Genomic DNA, 25,727 nt, shown 5'->3' with positions numbered 1-25,727 from the left:
TACTTAAAAGCTCCACAGTTCTTTCTTGATAACAAAAAGACAGTCTGCACTTTCGGTCAAGCTTCAATAGAATTACGCTTCTTCAAAAAAAAAAAAAAAAAAAAAACTACTTCCACATCTCTTCTTCATAAACAACCAAGTTCCGTCAGGATGGTTTTAACAGTTCAACAGAGCACCGTAAATGGTCTTGCCACTTTCTTGCTACCACAACCTTTTAGCACATCGGAGTACCTTTCCTCGTGTACTCACCTGCCAGGATAAAACTCCTACCACTACTAGAAGTGCTTTGTGGTGAGGCTGCTTCAAATTTTCCACACTTCAACCCTCAATGTGGAAAAGTAGAATTCCAACAACTGTTCATTTGCCCCAATCAATGCAGATTCTATGTATTTACCCCTTTGTTAACAGTCACAAGAAGGATTTCCCTTCTGCCACCTTATTTTCCTGATCTACTTCCCACTTAGCTTTGCCAATGCTGGTTTTACATGAATTTGTCCCTCTCTGCCTTTGGCAATACTGGCTTTCCTTAACTGCCCTGTCAAAATTGATTACAATTGTATTCTACAAGTGTTCTTCCCTGCAAAGCACATACACCTTGTTTAAATATTCTTCTCTTTTGGCTTTGGCAAAAGTGGTTGCAATATTCTTTTACACTTTGATTGAATGTTATCCCCTTTTGGCTTTGACAATGATAACTACAATGTTTCCCAACCAGATCTCTCTTAATATACGAGTGTCACCCGCTTTGACAATGCTGTATACAAAGTTCCTCAACTTGATCTCTCACACTATACGAGTTGCGCTTGATTGAATTCCATTCAAAAGTTTGGTATTCAAAATCTTTATGAGGAGTCGGCAGTCTGTCTTAGAGCACCCAGTGAGTACTCGACTCAGGCCAACTCACCGGTCTTGCCATGCGCATCTAACGGACCCGCTCCTCCTCAATTTGTCGGACTCGCACAGGCGACTGGCTGCTCCAGTAACATTTCCCTCACTCGCGCCACCTGGTTGGAGCCTGATGATCCGTTTGCTCTCCGTTGAACACCACACATCGGAGGCCCACGCAGAATCAGGAGAGCTCTCTCACTCTGGACAGCCAGTCTTCGTATCGCTTCCCACTGCGCATCCTCTGCACTTGACAGGTCTTCCGACCTCTGTTGCTTCCACGACACGGCATCCCACTTCTACTACAGCAGCAGCTCCGTCTCGCTGCACTTCCTCAGCTGCTCACAATTATTCTTCCACTGATTCTCCTAAATGGTCCACACCTGAGGGGGATTTAAATGTTTAAAAGTCGGTCAGTCATTATAAACACTAGAACGCACACCACAGTTCTGTGTTTCCGTGTCCCTCCTAGGCGTGTACCTAGGGCGTTATGGGACTTGAAGTCCCTAATGTTATCAATCATTTCAACATTTAATCCCCCATTGATTTGATCATTCATAAAATGTACTTTCAGGAGAATGTTTCAAAGAAGTCGATGGTTGACTCTTGATTTTATGATTCAGACAAGGTGGACTTAAATTATCCGCAGTGGTAGTATTCCTGGATTCTTTAATTCCCATTTATTTATTTTCCATTTTATAAAAGGCCTAAGGGCATCAAGGCACTGTTGCATAACCAGTTACACACAGTGCGGAGATATGGAGTTCATACATTTATGGTGACATAGCAACAATGTTCAGGCAAACAGCCAGGTTTTCAGTGCTCTTAAGAATGCCCAGTACGATTCCTCTGCTCCTAGGGCAGGTTGGAGAGAGTTCCAGTGGTTAGCAAGCACAGTCCAGAAGCTAGAGCCGAAAGGGGAAGGAGTATTTGGGTGTCATCGGCATTGTTAGTGTATGATATGCCGATGGAGGCCAGAAGGTCAAAGAGGTTTGGTAAATACATTGTGTAGGGTGGGGGATACACAGCATCCTTTTGCTACACCACATGAAATGGGTGCCGGGGGGGCACTAAGGTTTCCGTGAAAACTCATGGATCTACCTTCAACTATTGAGGCAACCCAGGTAGTGGCTTCTAGGGAAAAGTTACCGGCTACAGGTTGCAACATGTTATTTGGTAATCAACCAGGTCAAAGGCAGCTGAGAGGTCAAGGAGGAGGAGAGAGCTGGCTTCCCATCATCCCTGATATCAAGCTGGTTTTTCAAATCGGGCAGGGCTGATTTTGTACTGTGTCCTGGCCACAAGTCGAATTGGCGCATTGCTAGGATGTGGCCAGTTTCCAGGGAGTGTTGTATTTGGATTTAGGCTACCCTGTCTAGGATTTTTTGTAGAAAAAGGGACTGTTACTGGCCGATAGTTGTTGGGTACAGCCGGACCCAATGCAGTTTATTTAAGTAAAATGAGTACCCAGGCTTCTTTAATGTTGGAGGGGACAAGGCTCGGGGAGAAAGCAGCATTGATAACAGTGATCAAGGGGACTAAGGCTTCCGAGCAGTCCTTCATGATGGTGGCCTTTGCACCTTGATGGTTTTAGGTTCTTGAGGATGCTGGAAGTTTCTAATTATGTGATCTCCCTGAAGTAGGATAAGGGGTGTTGTGGCTGGAAGTTGTGGGTGGCAGGGGAAGGACTGATTGAGGCTCGTTTTAAGGCAATTTTCTTATGTAAGGAATTTATTTGATCAAGCATGGAATTTTGGATGTTGGTACACCAAGTCTCATCTTTAGTAATGGTGGAGGAGAGGACGGGGATTCCAGTTCCCTAAGAATTCTAAATAACTCTAAGGTGTTGGATTTGGAGTTGGTGATACTGGTATTGTAGGCTGCAGATTTAGCTGCAACAATGGCCCGTTTATATTGTCTGGAAGTGTTCCTGAACATTGTTTCAAGGGCATCAGAGGAAGACTTTCTAGGTGGCTTCAGCCAGGCGTTTTAGTACGCAGCTCCTGGAGGTCGGGGGTAAACCAGGAGTTAATGTGTCCTGGTGATTTGGCCCTACGGTGAGCTAGTGGTGCTACAGTGTCCACTGACATTGTCAGTATGCTCAAATAGATGTCACCGCAAGAACTCGGGTCATTAGAGTGAAGGTGTTCAGGATGTAGTTGAGAGAACAGACGTGATTTTCTTTAGTCATCTTGCATAAGCCACAGGACCAGGTAGGCGGAAAGGGCAGCAGGGCATGTGTGGGCTGCATAGTAGGTAAGAAAGTAAATGTCACGATGTGGTGGTCTGACCACGGGTATGGGGAATTAGAACAGATGGCAACCTGGCTGTTAAGGTCACCTATCCTGTCCAGTGTGCAACCATTATTGTGAGTGGGGGCGGTTACGCAGTGTCTGAAGCTAAGGGTGCATTGTGGTCCATGGGGTCATTGAGGCCCAAGTTTAAGTCCCCTAACAGAATAGTTCTGGTAGCGGGTAGATATTGTCTCCTAAGGTGTGAAGGAGTTCTTCCTCAAAGGATAGAGGTGGGCCTGGAGGGTGATAGATTACATGGATGGTTATGGAGTCAGTGGGGGTGGTGGATTGTTTGACCGATAGTGCATCACAATTACCCTCCAAGGTGATATTGTAAAGTCTAATTTGAAGGGAGACTTTGAAAATAAGCGTGACGAAGACGCAGCCTCTGGAATCGGGTCTGTCGCTTCGGAGGATGGAGAGTCCATCAGGCATAGCTAGGGACTGCGGTAAGATTTTCATATCTATGATAAATCTTCCCGGCCTATGTCAATCCCAGAAATATTTGCCCTGACTAGGTAACTATTTCACCTTGTCCCTAGGTGAAGGGGAATCTTTTTACCCTCCCTTTCTCACCTAGTCTTCTACTCTTTTTATGGGCGACCTTTTTATGTCTCTCCATAATGTATGGTTGAAGTTACAGTTTACTACAACTTTTGGGCTTAGGCTGGGTTGCCCCTATGGGCTCCCCTGTTAATTTGACTTTCCTTTACTTTGGTGAACTACAGTTACCAAGTAGTGAAGAAGGATTTTCATCCCCCTTTACATTTTATATAGTGAGCCAGCACACCCCACCTTATGTGGAGTGCTGAGGGGATACAATGTATCCCTCCTTTCTTACTTACCTGTAACATTTTTGTTACAATTGCAAGTTTGCTTGAATGGCTGATGGCAGTGGTTTTACCTTTATGAATTAGTCAATTTCACTTGCAGGCTGCTAATTCAGTCTTGGTAAGGGACTTGCAGGCTGCTAATTCAGCCTCAGTAAGGGAGAGAAGCGCCGCCATTTTTCTAAAAATGTACTGCCGTTTAGTCCAGACTGTCTTTAGCTTTGCTTAGTGTGCATGTGATGTTCGACTATCTCCGTTTAGGATGTGCCGTACGAGGCATGAAAGACACTCGTTTTTCACAAGTGGGATTAATCAAACGCACTTTACAAGTATTACATAAGAAGGAAACCATAGCTTTTGTGTAAAAGTAGAATTTAAATACTGCTATTTTCCCTGAGTGAGCTAATTTAGAATCCCATAAAGATGAAAATGTTGCATTGTTGTTAATGCGGTGTCCATCATGTTGAGACATAGCCAAGTTAATAGGCTCTCTTTGGGTTGTTTTAACATGGACGAGAACACTAAAAAATGGCTTGATTTTCTTTTCCTGAAATTAGATTTTGCTTTATTTGAGTGGCCATTTTCTGTTCACTTGTATGAGAAAGAGACAAAATCCTTTGCGGCTAATGAGAAGTGATTTGGAAATTGTATAATTGGAAACACATGGGAGGCAGGTTGATGGTTTCTTTCACGCTTTTGACAAGTTTGTGTGCAATGATGAGAAACAGTTCAAGAGGCCGATTTTGTCCTACTTCCTCTTGCTTGTTTCTATCTGCAGGATTGATACACTGCAGTTTACCCTTATAAAGAGGGAAGAGATCAACCCGACTGGAGCCCCACTGATGAGCAATGGGTATGAGAATTGCTCAAATTACTAGATACAAAAGCTATTTGTGGACCCTGATTGGTTTGTGAACAGTCCGTTTTGCAGAGTTTTGCTTTATAATGTTTTTACGTATGTCTTATGTTACAAATCAAATAAAAATTTGAGGTGGTGGCTCATGAAGATAGTATTCTAAAGAGTCTAGTCCTGAGGAAGATAGGCGCCAGCACTATTGTAGTTTTGGACGTCGTTTGGTCGAAACTGGGAGAAGGGAAGGTCCATATGAAGTATAAATATTAACAAGACAATTGGGACCTCCTCTAGTCGAAAAATGACTTTATATGTGGTCCTCTCTCTCCATTTAAATGTTTGATGTATTTGAGAGAAGTAAAGTATTGTAGGGTCTCAGACATGTGTTGAAGTATTGCCTGGGGGGCGTAACAGGTGAAGAATGGTGTATGCAGCACCCATGCCTTGAACTCCCTGTCTAATGTGAATTATTTTGTCTCGTATGATATAATTAATTATACTTTGAGATGAGAAGTTTGTGTTTTTTGTGTTACATTTGGAGTATATGAATTATGTTATGCACGACAATTTGTTGCGGTTGTGTTTTATCGGATTAAATTGAAAATACATTTTTATGTATATTTATGTTTAATTTATTGAGAAAATTGTTTATTATAAAAATAAAATATGTAATTTTTGCAGAAGCTTTGTCCCAACTATCCTGGTCCAATCAAAAACCCTGGTTTTGAATTATTGTAAGTTTTCGTGAGACACCACGCTTATAGTGGTCTTGCTATTTTTCCCCCAGGTGTCTGCGATGGGGGTGCTCCCACACATAGTTGAGAGGGGATCCTTTTCTCTGCCATTTCTTGTTTGCTTGTAATTTGAGGGTACTAGGCGGGAACGAATGCAGTGGGAGTTTTGTCTTCCCCGGAAATCGTTTGTATTGTGAGTGTATGAGTAAGCAGGAATCGAGGGAGGAGTCCAAATCCCTGCAGCCCTTTGCCTTTCACCTTACCTGAAAGGAGCCCAGTCTCAATGGAGTGCTGGCTGTCCTGACTGGACAAAAGAGAACCCCTTTCAGTAAAATGCAGGGAGAGATGCAGAAGTTGTGCTGTAGTTCCTGTTAAATACTCCAAACCTGAAAGCTGCTGACAAGTCGACCACTGGAGCTAAAACTGAAGAGGAAGATCAAGAAACGACAGCCGTATCGATTTCCAGCTACCGGAGAGCCTGCTGTGTAGCCGGAGCCTGCTGTAACCCTTCTTTCCAATCGACCAGGGGATCCCAAAAAGGACAACCCTGACCCAAAGCCTGGTGAGACCTACAAGACTCACAAAGACCTGCATTTTGAGCCATCCCACGTCATGCTGAGACCTTGCAGGGCTGCAATACCCCCATTTTAAAACCATTTCTATTAGAAACCAGCTCTCCTCTAGGCAGAAGAACCCACCACTCCTCATCAGAGAGCGTAGTGAAATGTGTTAGGAATCTTCCCATCCCCCTGGTTCTTTGTTCGCGCAGGACCGGGCATACTAGAGAAATGCAAAATCTGCATTCAAACTTTCTCAATTGTTTATTTTTTTTTTACCTTACTTCAGTTATTTATCTAGTTGACAGAAGGTTCATACAAAATCTCATGAACTGGCTTCTAGGCAATCGACTTGGAAATCTTTCAAGATATTTAGGAAGTTTTCCTCTTAGTCTGCATTCCAAGTCGGGGTGTCCGTAAAGATTCCCAATAGTGGTGTTTTCACATGTGTCTATCCAGTCTTGATAGTAGAGCTTTCTCTTGACCTTTCAAGTAGTCTCCCGATGTACCCAAGTGGTGAAGTATCGCCTTGCAAATCAGTTTCCAAGTTTATAAAATGGTGTCTGCGGACATCCGAAGTGCGTTGTTCAGAACCTCAAAGCCCCCTACCGTTTCACCGAGCAGACATTTGCGAAAAAAGGCCAGGGTTTTCCATACAGTAATGGCATACAAGGATGTGCGCCACACTTGTCTGATTAAATGGACAGGCAAACCCTGGGGGAGGCCGAGAGCCCTTCTCCAAAAGATGCCCTCCAATTTGGGTGAGACCGATGTGGGGTGTGTGAATGAGGCCTCTGCTCCATATGTAAGAATCAGGGTGACTTTAAGGTGATGGAATTCAATGACCCGCTTCAATGAGAACTTGCAATATCTGACTGATAAAAGACAAGCCTGCACAGCCAAGTTGCTAATCTTACCTCTAACAACGTCCTTCCTTTGGGCGTCAACTGCACTGTTAATGCACATTGCAAGGTAGGAAATAGATGAGACTACACTTCGTTTTTCTCCTTCAAATACCAGACTGGGCCGAGCGAGGTTTCTTTTGGGGCTGTTTTTCCTCCCAGGGTCAATATTCTTGATTTTGACACATTAATCTTCAACCCATTTATCTCTACATATGACAATGCGGTCAGTTGTCTTTGGAGGACAACCTGCGTTTGGTCTAACAATATAAGGTCATCTGCATTTAGTAGCCGACTAACTGGTACACCGCTTTATATCTCATCTGTGCCATAGTGTTCACGGCCCCTCCGCACATGTTGCCACTCAAACTGTACTGTATTACACCTTACTTGGGCCATAGTGTTACACACCTATTATAGCTACGGCCCACACACCTGCAAATTGTCTCTGAATTTGTCTCTATATACCAATGGTTTACTCACAGGCCACCTTGGTCCGATTTACGTGCGATGCACTACGCCGACCTGCATCCTAGAGTGAACTAGCCCTTTCTCATGCCAACTATACTACGGTGCCCATCCAGCCTGCAGCCACTGTGCAACCTGTTACCACCCTTCACACACCTACTACAGCCATGTATCAACAATTGCCTATTGGACTTACTAACTTGTACTTGCACAGCCATTACATGGTACAACCCTACTGTGTCTTGCCCTAGCGATAGTGTAACAATGATATCGAACGCCAGATTAAGATGTATATCTCTGTGCTACTCCTGGTCTCCCTTGTCCCCTTAATAGCATTAAGCTCACTAGCTGGCTCCATCAAACACACTAGTCTACTAGCTCCCTACTGTAAACCCATAACGAACACAACAATGACCTTGCTTACCACTCCTACTTTTTCTCATCCCAACTACCTTTGCCATAAACAATTGCCAAGTAATTCAAACCCTTATCGGGAACCACCTTATGCCTTTACACCATGTAACACTACCTTGAGAAATATAAGGCTCAGTTCTAGGCTAGCTAAATTATTCGAACCATTGGCCAGCTCCTCGACCAACCTAGACTTTACGAGAGAAAGCTTAAAACAGGCAAACCACTACTAGAGAAAAAATCACGCTTAACAACCTGCCCTCTGACTCCTTGCTTAATCCCTCTCTTACTGAAGTCCGATCTACCTTACCCCCTCATCGATCTACAGCCAATGGGAGCTTCTACTACATTAGCTTCTACTAGTCCTTTACACCACCCATCACCAGATAGATTACCTGTCGACCTCAAGGGCGCCCTAATAAACGCCAGATCTATAGTCGCACACGCCACAGATATCTTCGACCATATCCAGGCTGAAAATTATGACTTTCTGGCCATTACCGAATCCTGGCTACACGCCGGTGCAAGCCCGGTCCTTATGCTAGTGATTCCCAATTACTATACCATCCTAAGACCAGATAGATGCGAGGCTCGTGGAGGAGGCATAGCTCTCATTGCCAAATCTAACCTATGCTTGAGAGTAGCCCCGTCCCTCGACATCAAATCCTGCAAAACCCTCACAGCCAAACTATTTACTACCAACTCCCAAACTCTCACCATCCACCTCATATACAGACCCCCCCCCTCGTCCCCCTCCAGGTCCCATCGGTTCCTTTGAGGAGGACATTTCCACCATTCTTTCAGATAACTTAAAAAGTACCTCACAAGTCCTACTGTTAGGGGACCTTAAACAGGGCTTCAATGACCCCAAAGATCAACATGCAACAAGCGTTGCTAACACTCTGACTGAACTTTTGCTCCTCACCCAGAGATTGAACCTCCCCACACACAACAAAGGGAGAAAACTCGACTGGGTGGCAGATTACAACTGCAACGCATCAATCTCGGCTATAACCCCCTTCCCCAGGTCTGACAGACCACCACCTCCTATTTACTTAAGCAACTAAAAGGCCCACCGCCAAACAAGGAACAAAAAGAATATTACAACTGAAAGTATTAGCCCTCATTCTTTCCACCCTCAACTCTCTACTGGAGAGCATGGAGCCTAACTCGTTAGTCAACAAGTACACCAAAATAATATCTGCATCACTTGACTCCATTGCCCCACTAAAAATGAGACAAAGCAAGCCCAAAGCCCACCTCAATTCATGTTACACTCCACACTTGAAATCATAGCGAACAGAAAAAAGACAATGCGAGGGCTCTTGGAGATTAGTCCACTCCTTGGAAAATAACACTAACCTCAGATATATCATCTCTATACAAGAGGGAAATACTTCTGGCCAAACGTGAAATCTACAACTCCAGAATCTTGCAAGCTAACTAGAGTATGAAGGAATTCTTTATAATGCGGAAAGAATTAGAAGCACCCATCCGAGTGCAAGACAACTGCGTGAAAGACAAATCCTGGTGTTCTAACATTTTCCCCGTCCACCCCCCCACCCGACTCCCCTTCTCAACAAGATTGTGCACAAGATGTACCAGGAACCAGTCACAATGATATTGGTGGCCCCCATGTGGGCCCGCCAACCCTGGTTCGCTCACCTGAAGGAAATGACCCCGTCTCCTCCAGTCAAACTACCTTGCCCGTACAACATGCTGTGGCAGGACAGAGTGGAGACGCTTCACCCATGTCCGCAGACATTGAATTTAGCGGCCTGGCTCCTGAGGTCAGAGTTTGGGCACCTGCAACTTCCTCCGAGATGCATGGACATTCTCAGGGTAGCAAGGAAACCTAACACTAGATACTGCTATTCTAGTAAACGGAAACTGTTTGTCATATGGTGCAACTCAAAGAGCATCAACCCTATCGACTGACTCCCACTCACATTGTCCTATACCTTACTCACTTGACTCAGGCCTAGTCTTCAATTCATTAAAAGGTGCACCTAGCGGCACCTTCAGCATATACAACATCACAACAAAAAGTGACCTGGTGGAAGATACCAGTAATTAAGGCTTTCATGGAAGGGGTCAAAAGAATTCACCATCCCATTTCGAACCCAGCTCCCGGATGGGACTTATATGTGGTATTAACTAGATTTATGGGAGCTCCTTTCGAGCCGATGCATAAAGCAAGTCTTCCTCACCCTCAAGACTGCTTTTTTAATAGCAATCACCTCCATTAGGAGGGGTAAGTGAACTGCAGGCACAATCTATTCTAGATCCCTTCGTAACAGTTCACAAAGACCAGGTGCTTTTACGCACGCACCCTAGATTTGAGCCTAAATTAATTTCCAAGTTCCATGTGAATCAGTCAATAGAGCTACCAACGTTTTTTCAAAATCCCTCAAGCCTGGGGGAAAGAACCCTGCACACACTGGATGTACGCAGAGCAGTCATGTTCTATATGGAAAGAACTCGTCAACTAAGGAAGACTAATCAGTTTTTCGTGTCAGTGGCCACAGGAAAGGAAGAAGATTCAGTCTCCAAATCCACTATTTCTAGATGGATTGTCAGTTGCAATACACTCTGCTACCATCTTGCAAAGAGAGAACTGCCCTTCAAGCCTAGAGCATATTCCACCTCCAACCTGGATTTTTGTACACACCTTCACAAAACACTATTGCCTAGACACTCACTCTAGGTCTGATTCCTCAGGTGGGACAGGCGATACGAAGCCATCTTTTCACTACTGTACCTTTTCACAACCCACCTCCAACTCCGGGTACTGCTCGCTAGTCTATGCACAGCATGTGATTCTAAGCAGATTGACAAACATCAGAAGACATGCATTACTTACCGTAAAAGCATTTCTGATGGTTGTATCTGCTTAGATTCACATGCGTCCACCCTTCCTCCCCGCTCGGGTGGAAGGAACTTAAACGTCTTACTACTTTCTCTCTCTTTTCTGTACTCATTCACAATAGTCATAAGGCTCCCTACTGGCAGAAAAAATACAATCGGAGGGACCTCAACGCGTGAGGGATCTTGGGTACAGTACACGTCACATAGGGATAGTGTTACAGGCACGCCCATGTCGATGTCCCCTTTCGATTCTCGAAAGGCAAGATGCAATACTCTGCGGTTACCAATGGATGTCGGACTATGCACAGCATTTGATTCTAAGCAGATTGACAAACATCAGAAGTAAGGTTATTTTACTTACCTGTGAATTAATTATGGCTCTTTTCCAAAGGTAATGTTGGCTTCACTTAACTATTTCTTTCAGAACATTGGTGTATAAGATGACCAAATGGGTCGTGCTTCCCCGGACCTGCTGTATAGCCTGTCTAGAATAAGTCTGCCTTGGGTTTTACTTATTAAGAATGGCAATCAGCCATTCAAGGTAAGTGTACTGTAGGTTTTACTTAACTTGGTCTGCGTATTGCCATCCTAAACTAAGTTAAAGAGTTACTGCTTACCCTAGTCTGTGTTCCACTGATCGGAAAAGCAACTGTAAATGTATATTACACCATAAGGTCTTACTCATCTGGTATAACCAGGCGTTATCCTGAAAGCAGTTAGAGGTTTATACTGTTCCTTGATTCTATGTTCCACTATTCCGAAAAGTATCCCGGTAACAGGGTTGGTTTACTAAGTGATTCCATAACTGAGGGGGGCGTGGCTAGCTGCCATGCCGTGAGGATGAAGGAATTCAAACTCCTGCTTCATCCTTAATTAATCCGTCTTCAAGCGGCTATTTTGACACCCAAGCAGGTATTGTGAATCCGAAACAGCCCGGGCACACAAAGGCGGGAGCGCCTTGACATTCGACGATAGACAAGAGAAGTTGGGCCGAGTTACAAGTCACCGCCGACTGAGTCAAGATAGCGCCTGCCATGTTTGCTGGGCGAGCAGAGTGACCGCCGAGAAATGCTACCGAGCAGGGGGTACATTGGTGATGATCTGAAGTGCACTGAGACCTGCAGTCTTTGGGCGCCTCTTGAATTGAATAGACGGGTAGGCAGCAGAGAGCACTGCCGAGAGACGTGGAAGGACGGGGCAAGCGGGCACCGTTAGGGAAAATTCTCATTTCTGTGCTAATTCCCTTCAAACATAGGAGACCCCCCCCCCCCCCATCTATTTTGCTGGACTTTTATGTTAACCATGGAGTGAGCAAGACCTATTTCTCACCCTCGGGTTTTGACAGGATTTGGATTTTGTGTTTTAGGTGACACAGCACATTCAGTGCAGTGTCCCAGTATAATCCATTAGATTTCTCATAAGGTTTAAATAATTTTTCTTGGGTGAAATACAGTTCCAAGAATAGAAAAGTGAAATTGACTTTACTTACCTCTTCTCTTTGTAGGTTCAGCACACCTCATCTTATGTGGAGTGATGGGATGTTACCTAGTAGCCCCTTATCCTACATTCTCATGTAACATATGTATGTTACTCTCACTACTTTAAATAGCTGGTGGCAGTGTGTTTAATTTTTCATACAGCACGCTGAACCCTCAGCTGGAGTAGAGCACCCATGGGTGACGATTTTGTTAAAATGGCCCCCGTCTTCTTTTTTCGCTATTTTCTGTTTGTGAGGTCTTTCTTGGGTTTTACTCTGTGCATTGAGGCAGATTTGAGCCCTTTGTTCATCTTGCCTTTGGTGGGCTTCAGCCCTGAAGCCCACCTCTGGCTCCAGTGTGTCTGGAAGGGCAGGATGTGAGCGAGGTTCCCGAGGCCATGCGTGCTGAATTCGTAGTCTTATCGATTAGTGTGAAATGAGGACGCCGGCAGGTTTGGGCAGATGAGGTACTTATCTCCAGTTCAAAGGGAGCTTGTTATTTCTCTCCCTCCTTGTATTGTTTATGTGTCCTTGCGAAGACCATGTGCATCACGTTCAGGGTTAGAAGTCCCCGGTCAGCTGGGACTTGTAATGATTTAGGTTTGTTGGCATCATGACCAACCTATGGTAATACCTTGAGAAGGGGTGTGCTGTAAATATGAGTTGATGCAAATGTATGTTGAAGGGTGATGATAGTTAACTAAATGTGTCCAATGATAGCCTGGGTACTAACTGATTGGATTTCTTTGTATAGGTTTGACCAATCATTTAAGGGGTGGGATGATCTGTAATAAAATATGTGGGCGTGTTTTAACTGTTGAAAACGTATATAATCTGAAATGTTTGTGTGGTTCAAGGAGACTCGAGATTAGTTTGATTCCACTGCGTCATCTAACTCCTGCCAACCATTTGCACAATAAACTTGCTTTACGGACAAACGTGCACTTGCATCTTAAGATGTGGGCCTACTTTGGATTACGGAGATCAGGAGGTCCACCCCCACAATTATTTGTGCGAAACACAGAAGAACAAGTTACTCTCTTACCTGGTAACATTCTTTCGATGGGATGGTCCGACGACGTATTCCATATCTATGACAGTAATCACCACAGCTGTGCTGCTATGGAAAATCTTTCGGCGTCTGCGTCGATGACATCGATACGCCGCCCTCGAGGACCTCCTCCGACGGCAGACGTCACTGGATGTTATAAGTAGGACGTACGACGCCCGTAGCCTCAGTTGTAGTTTTTTCCCCAGAACGTGTGGCACCAGTCTTCTGCCAGCCTGACCACACAAAGCCTTGCGGAAACGTAAGCTGCAATCGCAAAAGAAATTCTGTAGTGGGGAAGGCAGGGAGGGAGCGATGTGGAATACGTCTGACAATCCCATCAAAAGAACGTTACCAGGTAAGAGAGTAACTTGTTCTTCGAGGGGATTGGGTCCTCTGACGTATTCCATATCTATGACAGACTCCCAAAGCAGTACCAATGCAAGGAGGTGGGAAAAGAATTTAGAACAAGAAATTTAGAATGCCCAATCAAATTGCGAAGCAAAGGACCGCCTTGCCAATGGCCAGATCCTGCCCACGGATGGAAGCGAGGGAGGAGCGACATACAAAAGTATGGATCGAAGCCCAGGTGGCTGCGTCACAGATGTTCGGAATAGGCAGGGCAGTAGAGGCAGCCATACCCCTGGTAGAATGGGCCCGCAAGCCTACCGGTGGGTCCTTACCCGCCAATCGGTAACACTGAGAAATAGCCAGAATAATCCAGCGAGACAAAGTCTGCTTAGTCACAGCTTGTCCCAAACGCTTTCCAGCGTAACCAATGAAGAGTTGATCGTCCACTCTGACCCGGGACATGCGTGAAATATAAGCTTAAAGCTCTCCTAGGATCGAGCGTATGGAGCCTCTCCTCTTCCATACCAGGATGTGGAGGAGGATAAAACGCCGGAAGAACAAACTTCTGGTCTAAATGAAATTCCGACACCACCTTCGGAAGAAAGGAAGGACGAACTCTAAGGACAACCCTGTCCTTATGAAATACAGTGAAGGGTGGCTTAACTGAAAGTGCCTGTAACTCACTCACTCTGCGAGCGGAAGTGAACGCAACCAAAAATACAGTTTTAAGAGTTAACAGTCTCAAAGGGCATGAATGCAAAGACTCAAACGGAGCACCCATCAGAAACTTGAGAACAAGGTTCAAATCCCAACCGGGCACCTGGAAAGGTGACGGAGGGAACACATTAGTGAGCCCTTTGAGAAACTGAGAAATTAAAGGAATTTTAAAATCCTAACACTCTTCAGACGAGCGCTTAAATATGGACAGCCGCCAGGTAACCTTTAACAGTACCCACTTGCAAGCCCCTGTGGGCTAAAGAAAGAAAAAAAGACAGAACCACAGGAATGTCACATGCAAAAGGATCCACATTCTTAACCCTGCAACAGTCGCAGAACTTTCTCCAACGGCAACGGTACAGGGACTTTGTTGCAGACCTTCTGGCCGAAAGCAACACCTCCATCATGTCTTCAGGGAGGTCCCCAATCCTTATACCTCAACCTTTCAGAAACCAAGCGTGAAGATTGAGGGACCTGACCTCTGGATGGAGAACCTTACCCCCCTCCCGTGAGAGCAGATCGTCTCGGTAGGGAAGACGACATGGAGGGCAGATGGACAAGTCGAGAAGGTCCGGGTACCACGTCCTCCGGGCCCACGCCGGTGCAATGAGGATCATCCGGGAACCGAACCTTCGTAACCTCCACAGCACTTGCGGGATGACAGGGACTGGAGGAAACGCGGACAGCAATGGGAATGACCACTCCACCACGAACGCGTCTCCTAAGGCTCCTTTTGGAGGAAATTCCCGCGAGCAGAACCTTTCGCTTTTCCGGTGGACACTGGAGGCTAAGAGATCCACTTGAGGGTTCCCCCAAAGGGCGAAGATCTCCAGGAGAAACTCGTGAGCGATCGCACTCTGCCTGCTCAGAGCGTCCGTCGTGTCGTTTTTGTCTCCGGCCAGGTGAACTGCCGCGATCGAAACTTCCTACTGGATTGCCCAGAACCAGAGCTGCATCGCCTCCCTGCACAGAGGAAGTGACCCCATCCCCTCCCCTTTTTGTTGAGTTAGTGCATGGCTACCGTGTTGTCCGTCAGGATCAGGACAGTCTTCCCTCGCACAGTCGGCAGAAAAGCCTTCAGGGCTAGCCTGACGGCCCTCAGCTCCAACAGTTTGATATGGAGTCTTGACTCCGACGGAGACCAACGGCCGCTGACTGTCAACTCGTTGGCATGAGCTCCCCATCCCGTGATGGATGCGTCCGTCACGATCATCACCTCCGGCCAGGGTAGGCAAAATGGAGCCCCCTTCATCAGATTGTCTTCGACGGCCGACCACAGAAGGTACTGGGTGACTGAGGACGGCACCTGAACAGGGTCTGACATCCTGCCGGAGGACTGAAACCACTGGAGCTTGAGTGCCCATTGCAAAGATCACATACGCAACCTGGCCTCTGGCACCAGAAGAATGCAGGATGCCATGAGGCCGAGCAATTTCAAGAACTCGAACGCTGGGAGACTCTGGGCAAGATGAAACTTGTGCACCATCTGCTGAATGTGATGAGCCCTCACCTGGGGAGGAAAACACTGCCCCAGGGATGTGTCGAGCACTGCTCCGATGTACTGGAGCCTGTGAGTTGGTGTCAAATGGGACTTCAAGTTGAGGGAGAAGCCCAGCTTGTGGAAGGAGTGGCTGGTGACTGACAGATGATCCAGGATTTGATCTGGAGAGCGCGCCCTGATCAACCAATCGTCCAGGTAGGGGTAGACGTGAATCCCCCCCCCTTTCCTGAGGTGCGCTGCCACCACTACCATGAGCTTGGTGAAGGCCCTCGGGGCGGAGGTCAATCCGAACGGCAGGACCAAAAACTGAAAGTGCGAGTCGCCAACCGCGAACCTCAGGTACTTCTTGTGCTTTGGATGGATCGGCACATGAAAATAAGCGTCCTTGAGGTCAAGATACACCAACCAGTCCTGAAGTTGAAGGGCCTGGAGGACTTGAGAAAGAGTAACAGTCTTGAACTTGTTCTTCCTGAGGAGTTTGTTCAAACTGCACAAGTCCATGATGGGTCTCAATCCCCCGCCTTTCTTGGAAATCAAAAAATAAGGGGAATACCATCCCTTGTTCCTCTCCACTACAGGCACCAGTTCTATGGCGCCTTTCGCCAGCAGGGATTGAATTTCCTGCGCAAGGAGCGGATCTTGACTCTTCAAAGAGATTCCCCGGTGGATTGTTGTGAGGCCTCTGCCGGAAAGGAAGACAGTAGCCGTGGGCTATGATCTCCAGAACCCACACATCTGAAGTAATGGCGCGCCACTCTACAAGATGCTCCGCCAACCTTCCCCCAACCGGCGAACCATGGGACATGGCCTCATGACTGAGCTGAAGCGGCTACGGCGTTGCCTGAGGGCAAAGAGGCAGCTGCTTGAGTGTCCTTGGCACCTCGAGTACCTTGTTTTCCACCTGTGGCACTCCTACAGTGGCCCCTTTGACTGGCAGCTCCTCTCGCTTTACCAATGGATGAGTAATAACGAAAGGAACCTCCCCTCCATTGCTGTCCCCTAGGACGAAAAGGCGGAGGTTGTCAAACTGCAGCGCCCAGCGACTTCGCTGCAGCTTTGGAGGTCTGCAACCTCTCAAGACTCTTGTCAGCCTTGCTGCCAAAAAAGATGTTCCCAGTCAAAGGGCATGTTGAGGAGCTGGGCCTGCACATCAGGAGCAAACCCCGACTTCTGCAACCACGCAGACCTGCGTATCACGATGGTCGCCATGGACCGGCTGACGCAATCTGCCATGTCCAAACCTGACCGAACGGCCTCACACATGGCATCCTTGCCATCCTGGACCATAGCAAGAAAACCATACCGATCGTCCCCTTTGGGAATATGTTCAGCCGCTAAGGAAACATTTCCACAGAGTGTGCGTGAAACGAGACAAGGCACATACCGAGTTGGCTGCCTGAAGCGCCATACCCCCTGAAGACAACACTTTCTTCGCCCAACCGTCAAAACGTTTGTCGTCCCTATCAGGAGGGATGGTAGGATACGACGCCTGCACCAACAAACTCTCCGGAGTGGGTTGCTTGGGCAAGTAGCAGGGGTGCCCACTGCCGGGAGACTCACCGGAGCAGTCCAAGCCTTCGGCTTGGTAGAGCCATATGGAACGGCAGTACCGGGTCAGTTGGTGGACCGTGGTCAAGGAGGTATGGTCATCCTGAAGAAACTCCCCCGGGGGAGCAGACCACCCCAAGTACTCGGTGACCCTAGACATAAGGCGCCGGTACGAGGAGTCAGCATGCGTGCCAGACTCAGGCCTACAAAACTCCACCTCTGGAGAGGTGTCCAGACCACTGGCGTCATACAGGGACGGACGCAAGTCCTCAATTTGACTATGGCCCGAGAGAATCTCATCTGGCACCGTTATCAGGAACCATGCCATCATCAGAGCCCTCATCCACCTCCGAAATAAACTCAAGATGGCACAGAATGTGGAACAAAGCCATGCTTGACCTTGGCCAGAGCCTATCTAGGGGGCTCCACCGTGCCCCGGGGCACCCCCGTCGAAACAGCCTCAAAAGGCGTCGAGTGAATCGCCGTTGAATGCGGCGCCGACAGCATCAACGGTGTCGACACAGGCCTCGAGGGGGGAGCCCCGAGCGTGTCCCTCGATGGACTGGGCGCCGATGGCGTCAACTACTTCTTCGGAGGCAAAGCCTTGAAAGAGTCCTTCGACAACATCGGCGCCACAGGTGCACACGGTCTCGAGCGCGTCGAGGACCTGGAACGGGCATGACCAGAACGATTCCCCTTGTCCGAGCGGGACCTTTCCCGCAAATCGTGCCGACCACCCGAGCCCGAAGGCGTACAAGCGGTATCTCGACCGATCACGACTAACCCCACTCGGAGGCGCGGACGGACCAGTGCCCTGCGATTCGAGAATCGCTAACATTTTCTTCCCGAAGGAAGCCCATTCCTCCGGCGTCGCATGCTTGGTGGGATAAGCGACCCGCCGACGGGCGGAGTCCTCGGATGAGGACGGGGAGGCGACCGATGACGGCGCTTCCGGGAGTGCCTCGAAGAGGCAGAGGAGTGGCGGGAATTACTCCGGGACCAAGACCCACTGGACTTCTGACAATGGTGCGGAGAGTCGCCCCTCAAATCATCCGTCGAAAGCCCCGCAGACCTCGACTTCCGTGGCTTGGACACCTTACCTACCGACAGTTTCTTCTTGCGCTCCTGCAAGGCTTTGGACGTAAGCGACTGGCAGTCGACACAATCATCCGTGTCATGGGCCTCCCCGAGGCACCAGAGGCAGGCGTTGTGCGAGTCCGACATCTTGGACCCGCAGTCTCCGCACTTCTTAAAGCCCGGACGCGGGGTGGAAGACGAGGTAGACCTTTTACGAAGGAAAACTTCGCAACGGAACTGAGGCTACGGGCGCCGTGCGTCCTACTTCTAACATCCAGTGACGTCGGAGGAGGGCCTCAAGGGCGGCGTATCGATGACATCGACGCAGGACGCAGACGGCGAAAGATTTTCTGAAGCAGCACAGCTGTGGTGATTACTGTCATAGATATGGAATACGTCGGAGGACCCAATCCCCTAGAAATAAAGAACAGAGGACAACAAAACAAAAGTGAACTGTGAAGAAGATAGACTGTCGCTGGCTGTCCAAGGGGAAGAGTGACATTGCCCCTCCTCCCCCATCACTTGTTGAACTTTCTGAGAAGCCTGAAAGGCCAGGGGACGGGAAACATTCCCCCCAACACTGGCTGAACTGCCAGAGAAGCCTGAAAAATGCCAGGGGAATGGAGACATTCGACCATCACGTGTTGAACTGTCTGAAAAAATTGAGAAAGTTTCAAGGGAGAGAGATAGACCTCCCCCCCACACCACCATTATGAGCAGATCATGGCAAGGGAGTCATACCCCTATTCGAGAAGATTAAGGAAAGTAGTGCACAAAGGACCTTGGAAAGTAGGTTCTTAACCCTGCATGCTAGCCAGGACCAGGAAAAACCCCATAGTGAACACAACTGTGGGCAGTAAGGAGTGTTGATGTTTCTCTGAACTGTGCCTTGAGAATGTTTTGAGCCAAAACTTTGTATTTTCCTAGAAACGTGATTGCAGTCTGAGGAAGGGAGGCATTCCAACAGCATACAGTCTCACTTTGTATCTCTTGGAGACTCAGCTCTTCTTAAGTTTAACTTAGCATTTAATGTATGGGAAGGAAATAAGTTTGACAGGAAAGTGAACTCTTTATTTTGGACATCCTGACTTAGAAATCGGGCAAGATAGGTTTTCTTTTTCCTTTTATTCATATAAATAAAAGTATTTGCCACCAACATGCCACCATTGTGTCAGACTCCTACATCTGCAATATTAGAGAGGCTCCACCAGCGTCACATAGGCCACATTGTTAATCTATTACAGACACACAATAAAAGTCTGCCGCTAGGTCGTGAGTGCCGTTAGGAAGACAGGTTAAGGGTATTGCACATAGAGCTTACAAGATTGAAGCATACCCACACCATAGGATCCTAGTTGTCAATCATTCTACAAACTAAGGAACATCAACATTTGTTAAAAAGGAAGACTGCAAACACCTTACCTCATTATGCTTCCCATTTTTATTGTTACTGCTTCCCTGCAAAATCATCTTTTCCAGAACTACAAGTAGATGTAGGGCTTTCTCGGTTTGGTGAGTTAGCAGGTACAGATCTACCAGCATAAAGCAAACAGCCTGGCCAAACTTCTCTTCTGAAAAACAATGTAGTAGACAAACATGATGCAGAGTTGTGCTTTTAACTACGAACGTCAGAAGAACCCTTTGCATCACACAATAATAAGCATCATTAACATAACATAATGCATTGAGCACATTTTCAAAAACTGCCTTTCGCAGAGGTCTTATCACTCTGCTCCGCTATACATTTTCAAATAAATGTAAATTTATGCATACTCATCCCATGTTTCATTCTATGGTTTCAATTCTCCAACACGAGTGACTAGATGGGGGGTGTACCAACAATAAATGCTCAATGAATCATAGATCTAGTTAAACCACAGCTTGCTAAAATGACCACAGAGGATTGCAACTGCAGCCCCTACTCTGCCCTTTGAGACATCTGTGTTAGCCACCAAGTTAGTGGGAGGGTGATTTAGGAGAAGAAGAGGAATAAAGATGACAACTTTCCCTTTTCTTAGTTTCACTCTGCCTGTGCCAAAACTTTAGAACTCTGTACCAGCTAAGCCTCAGATCGGATACGATGAGCTTCTGACTGCATCAACTGCCTTAACGTTTTTGCCCAGCTCCTCCGAAGGCCCCAAATAAAAAGGGCAAAACATATTTGCTCAGGGGTCCCTACAACAGTAACCGGTATTATCCTCCCCATGCTCCATTTTGGATGTGTATATCCACCCTAAAGGCTTTCAACGGTTAAAGTGGTGTTAATAATGAACTTCGTAAGTAGATGCACAGAAATTATTTGGAAAAAAAAGAAAAACACAATTGTTTTATCTTGACTCTAATAAAATTAACATCCAAGCTTAGAGCTAGGCTCCCGGATGCCTGGTACAAGATGCACCAGGCAGAGCCTCCTCATTATGCGTGCTAAAGAATAACAATGTCACTCAGAACTACAGTGCTCGGGCCAACACAGCAGTTCCACCAAACATCGCCTTAACAGGTTTTATTTTTAATATACTCTCTCCTTTGAATACACTAACTGTCCAACAGTCTTACCCCAATATGTGGTTGTGCAATTAAACAACAAACTACTAGGATTGAAAAAATATATCAAAAATATATCACGAATGTAGGAAAATCACTGTGCTCAGAAGAAAAATTGATAGAAGACAGTGCATGCCAAATAAAATCAGCACAAGGGTCCCGGTGGTTTACTGGGTTTGGATGCAATGAATTGTATAATCTTAATTATGCTTGAACTAAGTTTTTCTATTAATATCAAGGGTTTTGTTATGTGACATCTTCTCCATCACTGATGGCTACAGTCTTCAGCCATGGCCACTATCCATGTGTAATAAAAAAAGAAGAAGAAAAAAAAAAAACACAGAATGCGGTCAAAAGGCTTTTGCCCATGGCTAGTGGTCCCAGCATATGACTGAGGCCCATATACCCCTGCCTAGTAACTAACTAGACCCCACCCGCCATGATCTTTCAACATTTCGGCAATTAGACAAAAAGATTTGTCCAGCAGCCACAGCCTATGGCTGTGTCCACTATTTACATTGCACCAATTAAGTTACAAGACTGTGGCCATGGTCAATTAGCTGGACCTACAGCAAAGGACCACATTCCCCTCACTATTAAATAATCAGATCCCACTGCCCAGGAGTGATGTCCCCTTCAGGTCAACTATTAAATATGCATGAGCCACTGACTAATGTCCAATGTCTCCCCCCCCCCCACCCCTCTTCTTTAATTTCTGTGGTAGTTCCCCTAGGAAAATGCCCCGGTAACATACTGCATTTACCTTGATGCAGTCTTGTATTGCCATGGGAATCATTCCCGGTAATCGCTCAAGTGGTAATACCTTGTTTGTCAATTACAGCAGAAATGGGAAAACACGTAAAATGTCTACCCCCAACACCACTGGTACTGGCTCTCTCCATGTGCAACCTTCCTCCTTTCTAGGTGCCCCCTGAATCGGACCCACTCTGTAAATTCTCCCAGGCTCTATCCTATTCACTCGTAAGATTCCTGTGCCACAGTTTCTCCCCATCCCCTTCCCAAGGGCGTCTTGACATTTCTGCAGGAATCCTGTGGGATTCCTGCAGTAAAATTAAAATATTTGTGCTATAAAGTCAAAGCTGACGCAGTGAGCAGGTTCAATATCTTTATTAAATAAGCAGGTTCTTGTCATAATGCCTTCACCTCTGCTCTGTGCCCAGCTCCCCACCTCGCTCCCCACCTCGCCTTCTCTAGAACCTCTCACACACCCTCATCATGAACAAACTATTCTAGAATGTCCCCACCTGCTTAAGTCAACGCAACCCATCTCTATCTCACCAGAGCTTTCCTTATTTGCACCCAATCAGCTATCACTTAAGTCCACTAGAACCCCTGTTGGACCATTAGCATCATATTGTTCAAGTGCCACTGACGATCAAGGTTGTTCTTTATCCTTTCAAACTCTCGGTTCCAACTCTCACTCCATTGACACTCCACAACTATCTTTAGTATAGATCTCATCTGACCCACCCACTCCATGAACCTCTTAAACATTTAGTAGAACACACCCATGCTCAGAAACGACTGCAATTCTACCTCATATTTTGTAAACTCTACTTTTCTATTCCTTCCACAAATTAACATTTTGGCGTAACCTCTTATTCTGATATCTTATGCCCTAGATATCCAACCATTTTCTTCCTGACCTCCCTTTTTCAACATCAATTACCCATTCTCGAACACCCCGTCCCAGCGTCTCATGTTCTCCTATGCTCACTCTACATATAAAATTATCTTGAAAACAGTGAACATTATTTGCTCTAAGTAACATCACCGGTGTCTAGTCAAAGGATCGAATCAAAAGGGTCGACAGGTCAAAGGATCGACACCAAAGGGTCGATGGGTCAAAGGATCGAATTTTCTTTTAAATTATATTTTTAGGTTTTCGTTTAGGGAAAAAAGTGTTTTTTAGCAAAAAAAAGGGGGTTGGGGGACCACCCCAAAAAATGAAAAAAAATAATAAAATCGATCCTTTGACCTGTCGACCCTTTAGGTTCGATCCTTTGACTGGCAACCAACATCACCTTCTGATACACCAACAAAACCAATAGTAACCCCATTCTTATAGGATTTTGACACTGTGGTGGATACTTTCTTTTTGGACATTCTGACATTTGCTTTAGAGTTTAGTTAAGGCAGGGAAACCTCCAATTATGGTTAGGGAAAGGTCAGGTTTTCTTTTCATTTCTTTAAGGATTAAAGTATTTGCCCAAAATCATTCCACATGTGTGTCGGTCTCCTCCTGCCACCACCTTACAGTGGTAATACCATTAAAAGGCTATGTATCATCTTCTTTCGCAGCACACTGGTTTTGGCGGTCCCGGGGACAATTTTTTTTTGTGTTTTCCCATTCAGGGGAAATAAACACAAGTTTACTGTTGAACCCCAAGCCTTTTCTCAATTGACTGACCGGCAAGTCAGTAATGGTGAAACTGAAATGGGGAAAGGAGTTCAAAGGCTGTCTGGTATCATCTGTAGATGGATATATGAACATGCAGCTGGCAGACACGGAAGAATACATTGATGGAGCATTGTCTGGACATCTGTGGGAAGTTTTAATACGATGCAACAGCATGCTCTATATACGAGGAGTGGAGGAGGAAGAAGATGGAGAAATGAGAGAATGAAAATCTGAAGCCCCTGTATGTCTCGTAGTTAGTATAATTTGTGTTTGGCAGACAGTTTGTTTTGTGGATCTGTTGAAGAAATGTTGGTTTACACAAACTTTCTTCTCTAAAAGGCTAGGTGTTGCAGTAGAAAAGTAAAAAGTACACATTAAAAAAATATGTATTTTGTTTAACACAGATTCATGCACTGATGCCCCCAACACCCACTTATTCCCATGGATAGTTTAACCAACTCTATGGGGCTTGTGTGGTACATTTGGCACTACAGCTAAACAAGTTATGCACCACCGCTCTAAGCAGTACACTGTCCTATTAGTTTGGACTTCTCTTCTCTGGAGTTCTCTGCAGCTTTCAAAAAAAGGTGCATTACACCATTCAATGTGCCTCCATTTTTCCAACCCCTTTGGTATTACGAGCTCGCCGCTCAGTTGTTCCTCCTATTTTTCCAATTGTTAATTTTTTGAGCCCTGGGATGGTGTCTCCTACTGCCCACTTGCCATATGCTTTGCTGTCCCTCGTGGACAAGTTCTTGCCCCCTTATTGTATTTGAAATATTTCCATTTCATCCACCATTCTTGCTTTCTGAATTGTCACTCCTATGCTTAAGATACCAAAATCTGAAAAGCTGAGTGGCAGAGTCCGTCTTTGTTGCCGACTGATTTTGTAAGGAGCCTGCCAGTCCCTACATATTAAATTTACGCTGTGCGGAAAGCGGGATGCTGCAGTTGTAGCAATTAAAACTGTTGAATCATCTATTGTCAGTTGCTCTGATCTGAAGACCTCTGCCTATTCGACAACAAGTTCTGCAGACTTCAGTAACTCCAGCTGGGACCCCCAAGTTTATCAAAACTTTAACCTGTGATCTGAAGTGCTTCTAATAAACAGGAAACATTTTCGGGGCTAATTAATAATGTTGAAAAAATAAATCACATTTCAGTACAAATTAACCCTGTGTCAGAGACCAACTGGAAGGTGTACTTTTAAGGATTTAAATGCAGAGACAAACCTTTATTATAAAAGGCTAAGTCATATACCAAATGTATATGGACCATTGACATTCTGGTAGAGGATATTGAGGAGTCCATTTGAGAAGCGAAAACGTCTGGAGCTCCAAGTACTGATGGGATAACTATGCAGATAATAAAAGATGATCTGGTGACTTGGAGTAGGTTTCTTTGTTTTATTTGATTCTATTTTTCATCATCATGTGTTCCCTTCCGCCTTGAAGATTTCACATATTCAGATTTATAAGAAAGGTGAAAGGTATAAACCAGCTAACTATTAGCCTATCACTTTTATAGATGTATAAAGCAAAATATGTGCTTGACAGGTTTTAAATGAGTTCTGGAAGGGGGATTATTGACGAATCTCAGTTGGTATCCATGAAATGTATAGGAACTATGTTAAATGGATTCCGGTTATCACTTCTACTAGACTGTACAATTAATGTAAAACTACATATTTGGTGTTTATTCGTCCCTATATGGCGTTTAATAGATCATTCATTACCTTGGGAGAAATTGCTACAGTGGAGGTGTCCTTTCCATCTGGTTAATATTTTAAAAGATCGTCACACCAATACATTTGTACAGGTTAGACTAAACTCAAAGGGTAATTCATAGGATTGGATTCTGTCTTTTAGAGGTTAATATAGGGCTTTATTCTTGTGCCAGTCCCGTTTAACCTATATTCTCCAGACTTAGCAAAGACTCTGGAATCCGTTAAGTCCATAGCTCCTCGTTTAGCAACATTTTTATTCAATCTTTAGTGTATACCAACAATTTGGTTTTCTTATCACAAACCCCTAGATGATTACAACACTTAATAAATACATTGGAGCTCTACATAAGATCTAACTAATCAACTCAAAGTAATCAAAAAATATGATTTAAGTCCTCTTCTTTTTTTTGGTCTACAAATGGTGTGAAACTATAAGTGGTGGACCATTGTTATTTTCAATAAATATAATTAAATTAAAAAGAAGGTTAAAAGACTGCAGTTGTTGCTTTCGCTT

The 25,727-nt window shown here is 45.6% G+C and overlaps 1 protein-coding gene and 1 pseudogene across 6 annotated transcripts in view; one reads left to right on the top strand and one right to left on the bottom strand.

Moving 5' to 3' along the window:
• Positions 1–25,727, bottom strand: part of CNOT10 (CCR4-NOT transcription complex subunit 10) — a 1,248,840-nt gene that overhangs the window by 920,468 nt on the left and 302,645 nt on the right. For all 6 annotated transcript variants that reach the window (XM_069648815.1, XM_069648816.1, XM_069648817.1 and 3 more), the window contains one exon: positions 19,944–20,092. In XM_069648815.1, coding sequence (XP_069504916.1) covers positions 19,944–20,092 — 149 coding nt within the window. The remainder of the gene's footprint in view (positions 1–19,943; positions 20,093–25,727) is intronic.
• LOC138570346 (small nuclear ribonucleoprotein F pseudogene) lies at positions 23,311–23,772 on the top strand (annotated as a pseudogene).

The sequence above is a fragment of the Ambystoma mexicanum genome, chromosome 2q (genome assembly GCF_040938575.1).
Source record: "Ambystoma mexicanum isolate Mex_15411 chromosome 2q, UKY_AmexF1_1, whole genome shotgun sequence".
Classification (NCBI taxonomy): Eukaryota; Metazoa; Chordata; class Amphibia; order Caudata; family Ambystomatidae; genus Ambystoma; species Ambystoma mexicanum.
This window is presented reverse-complemented; position numbering and strand designations above follow the sequence as displayed.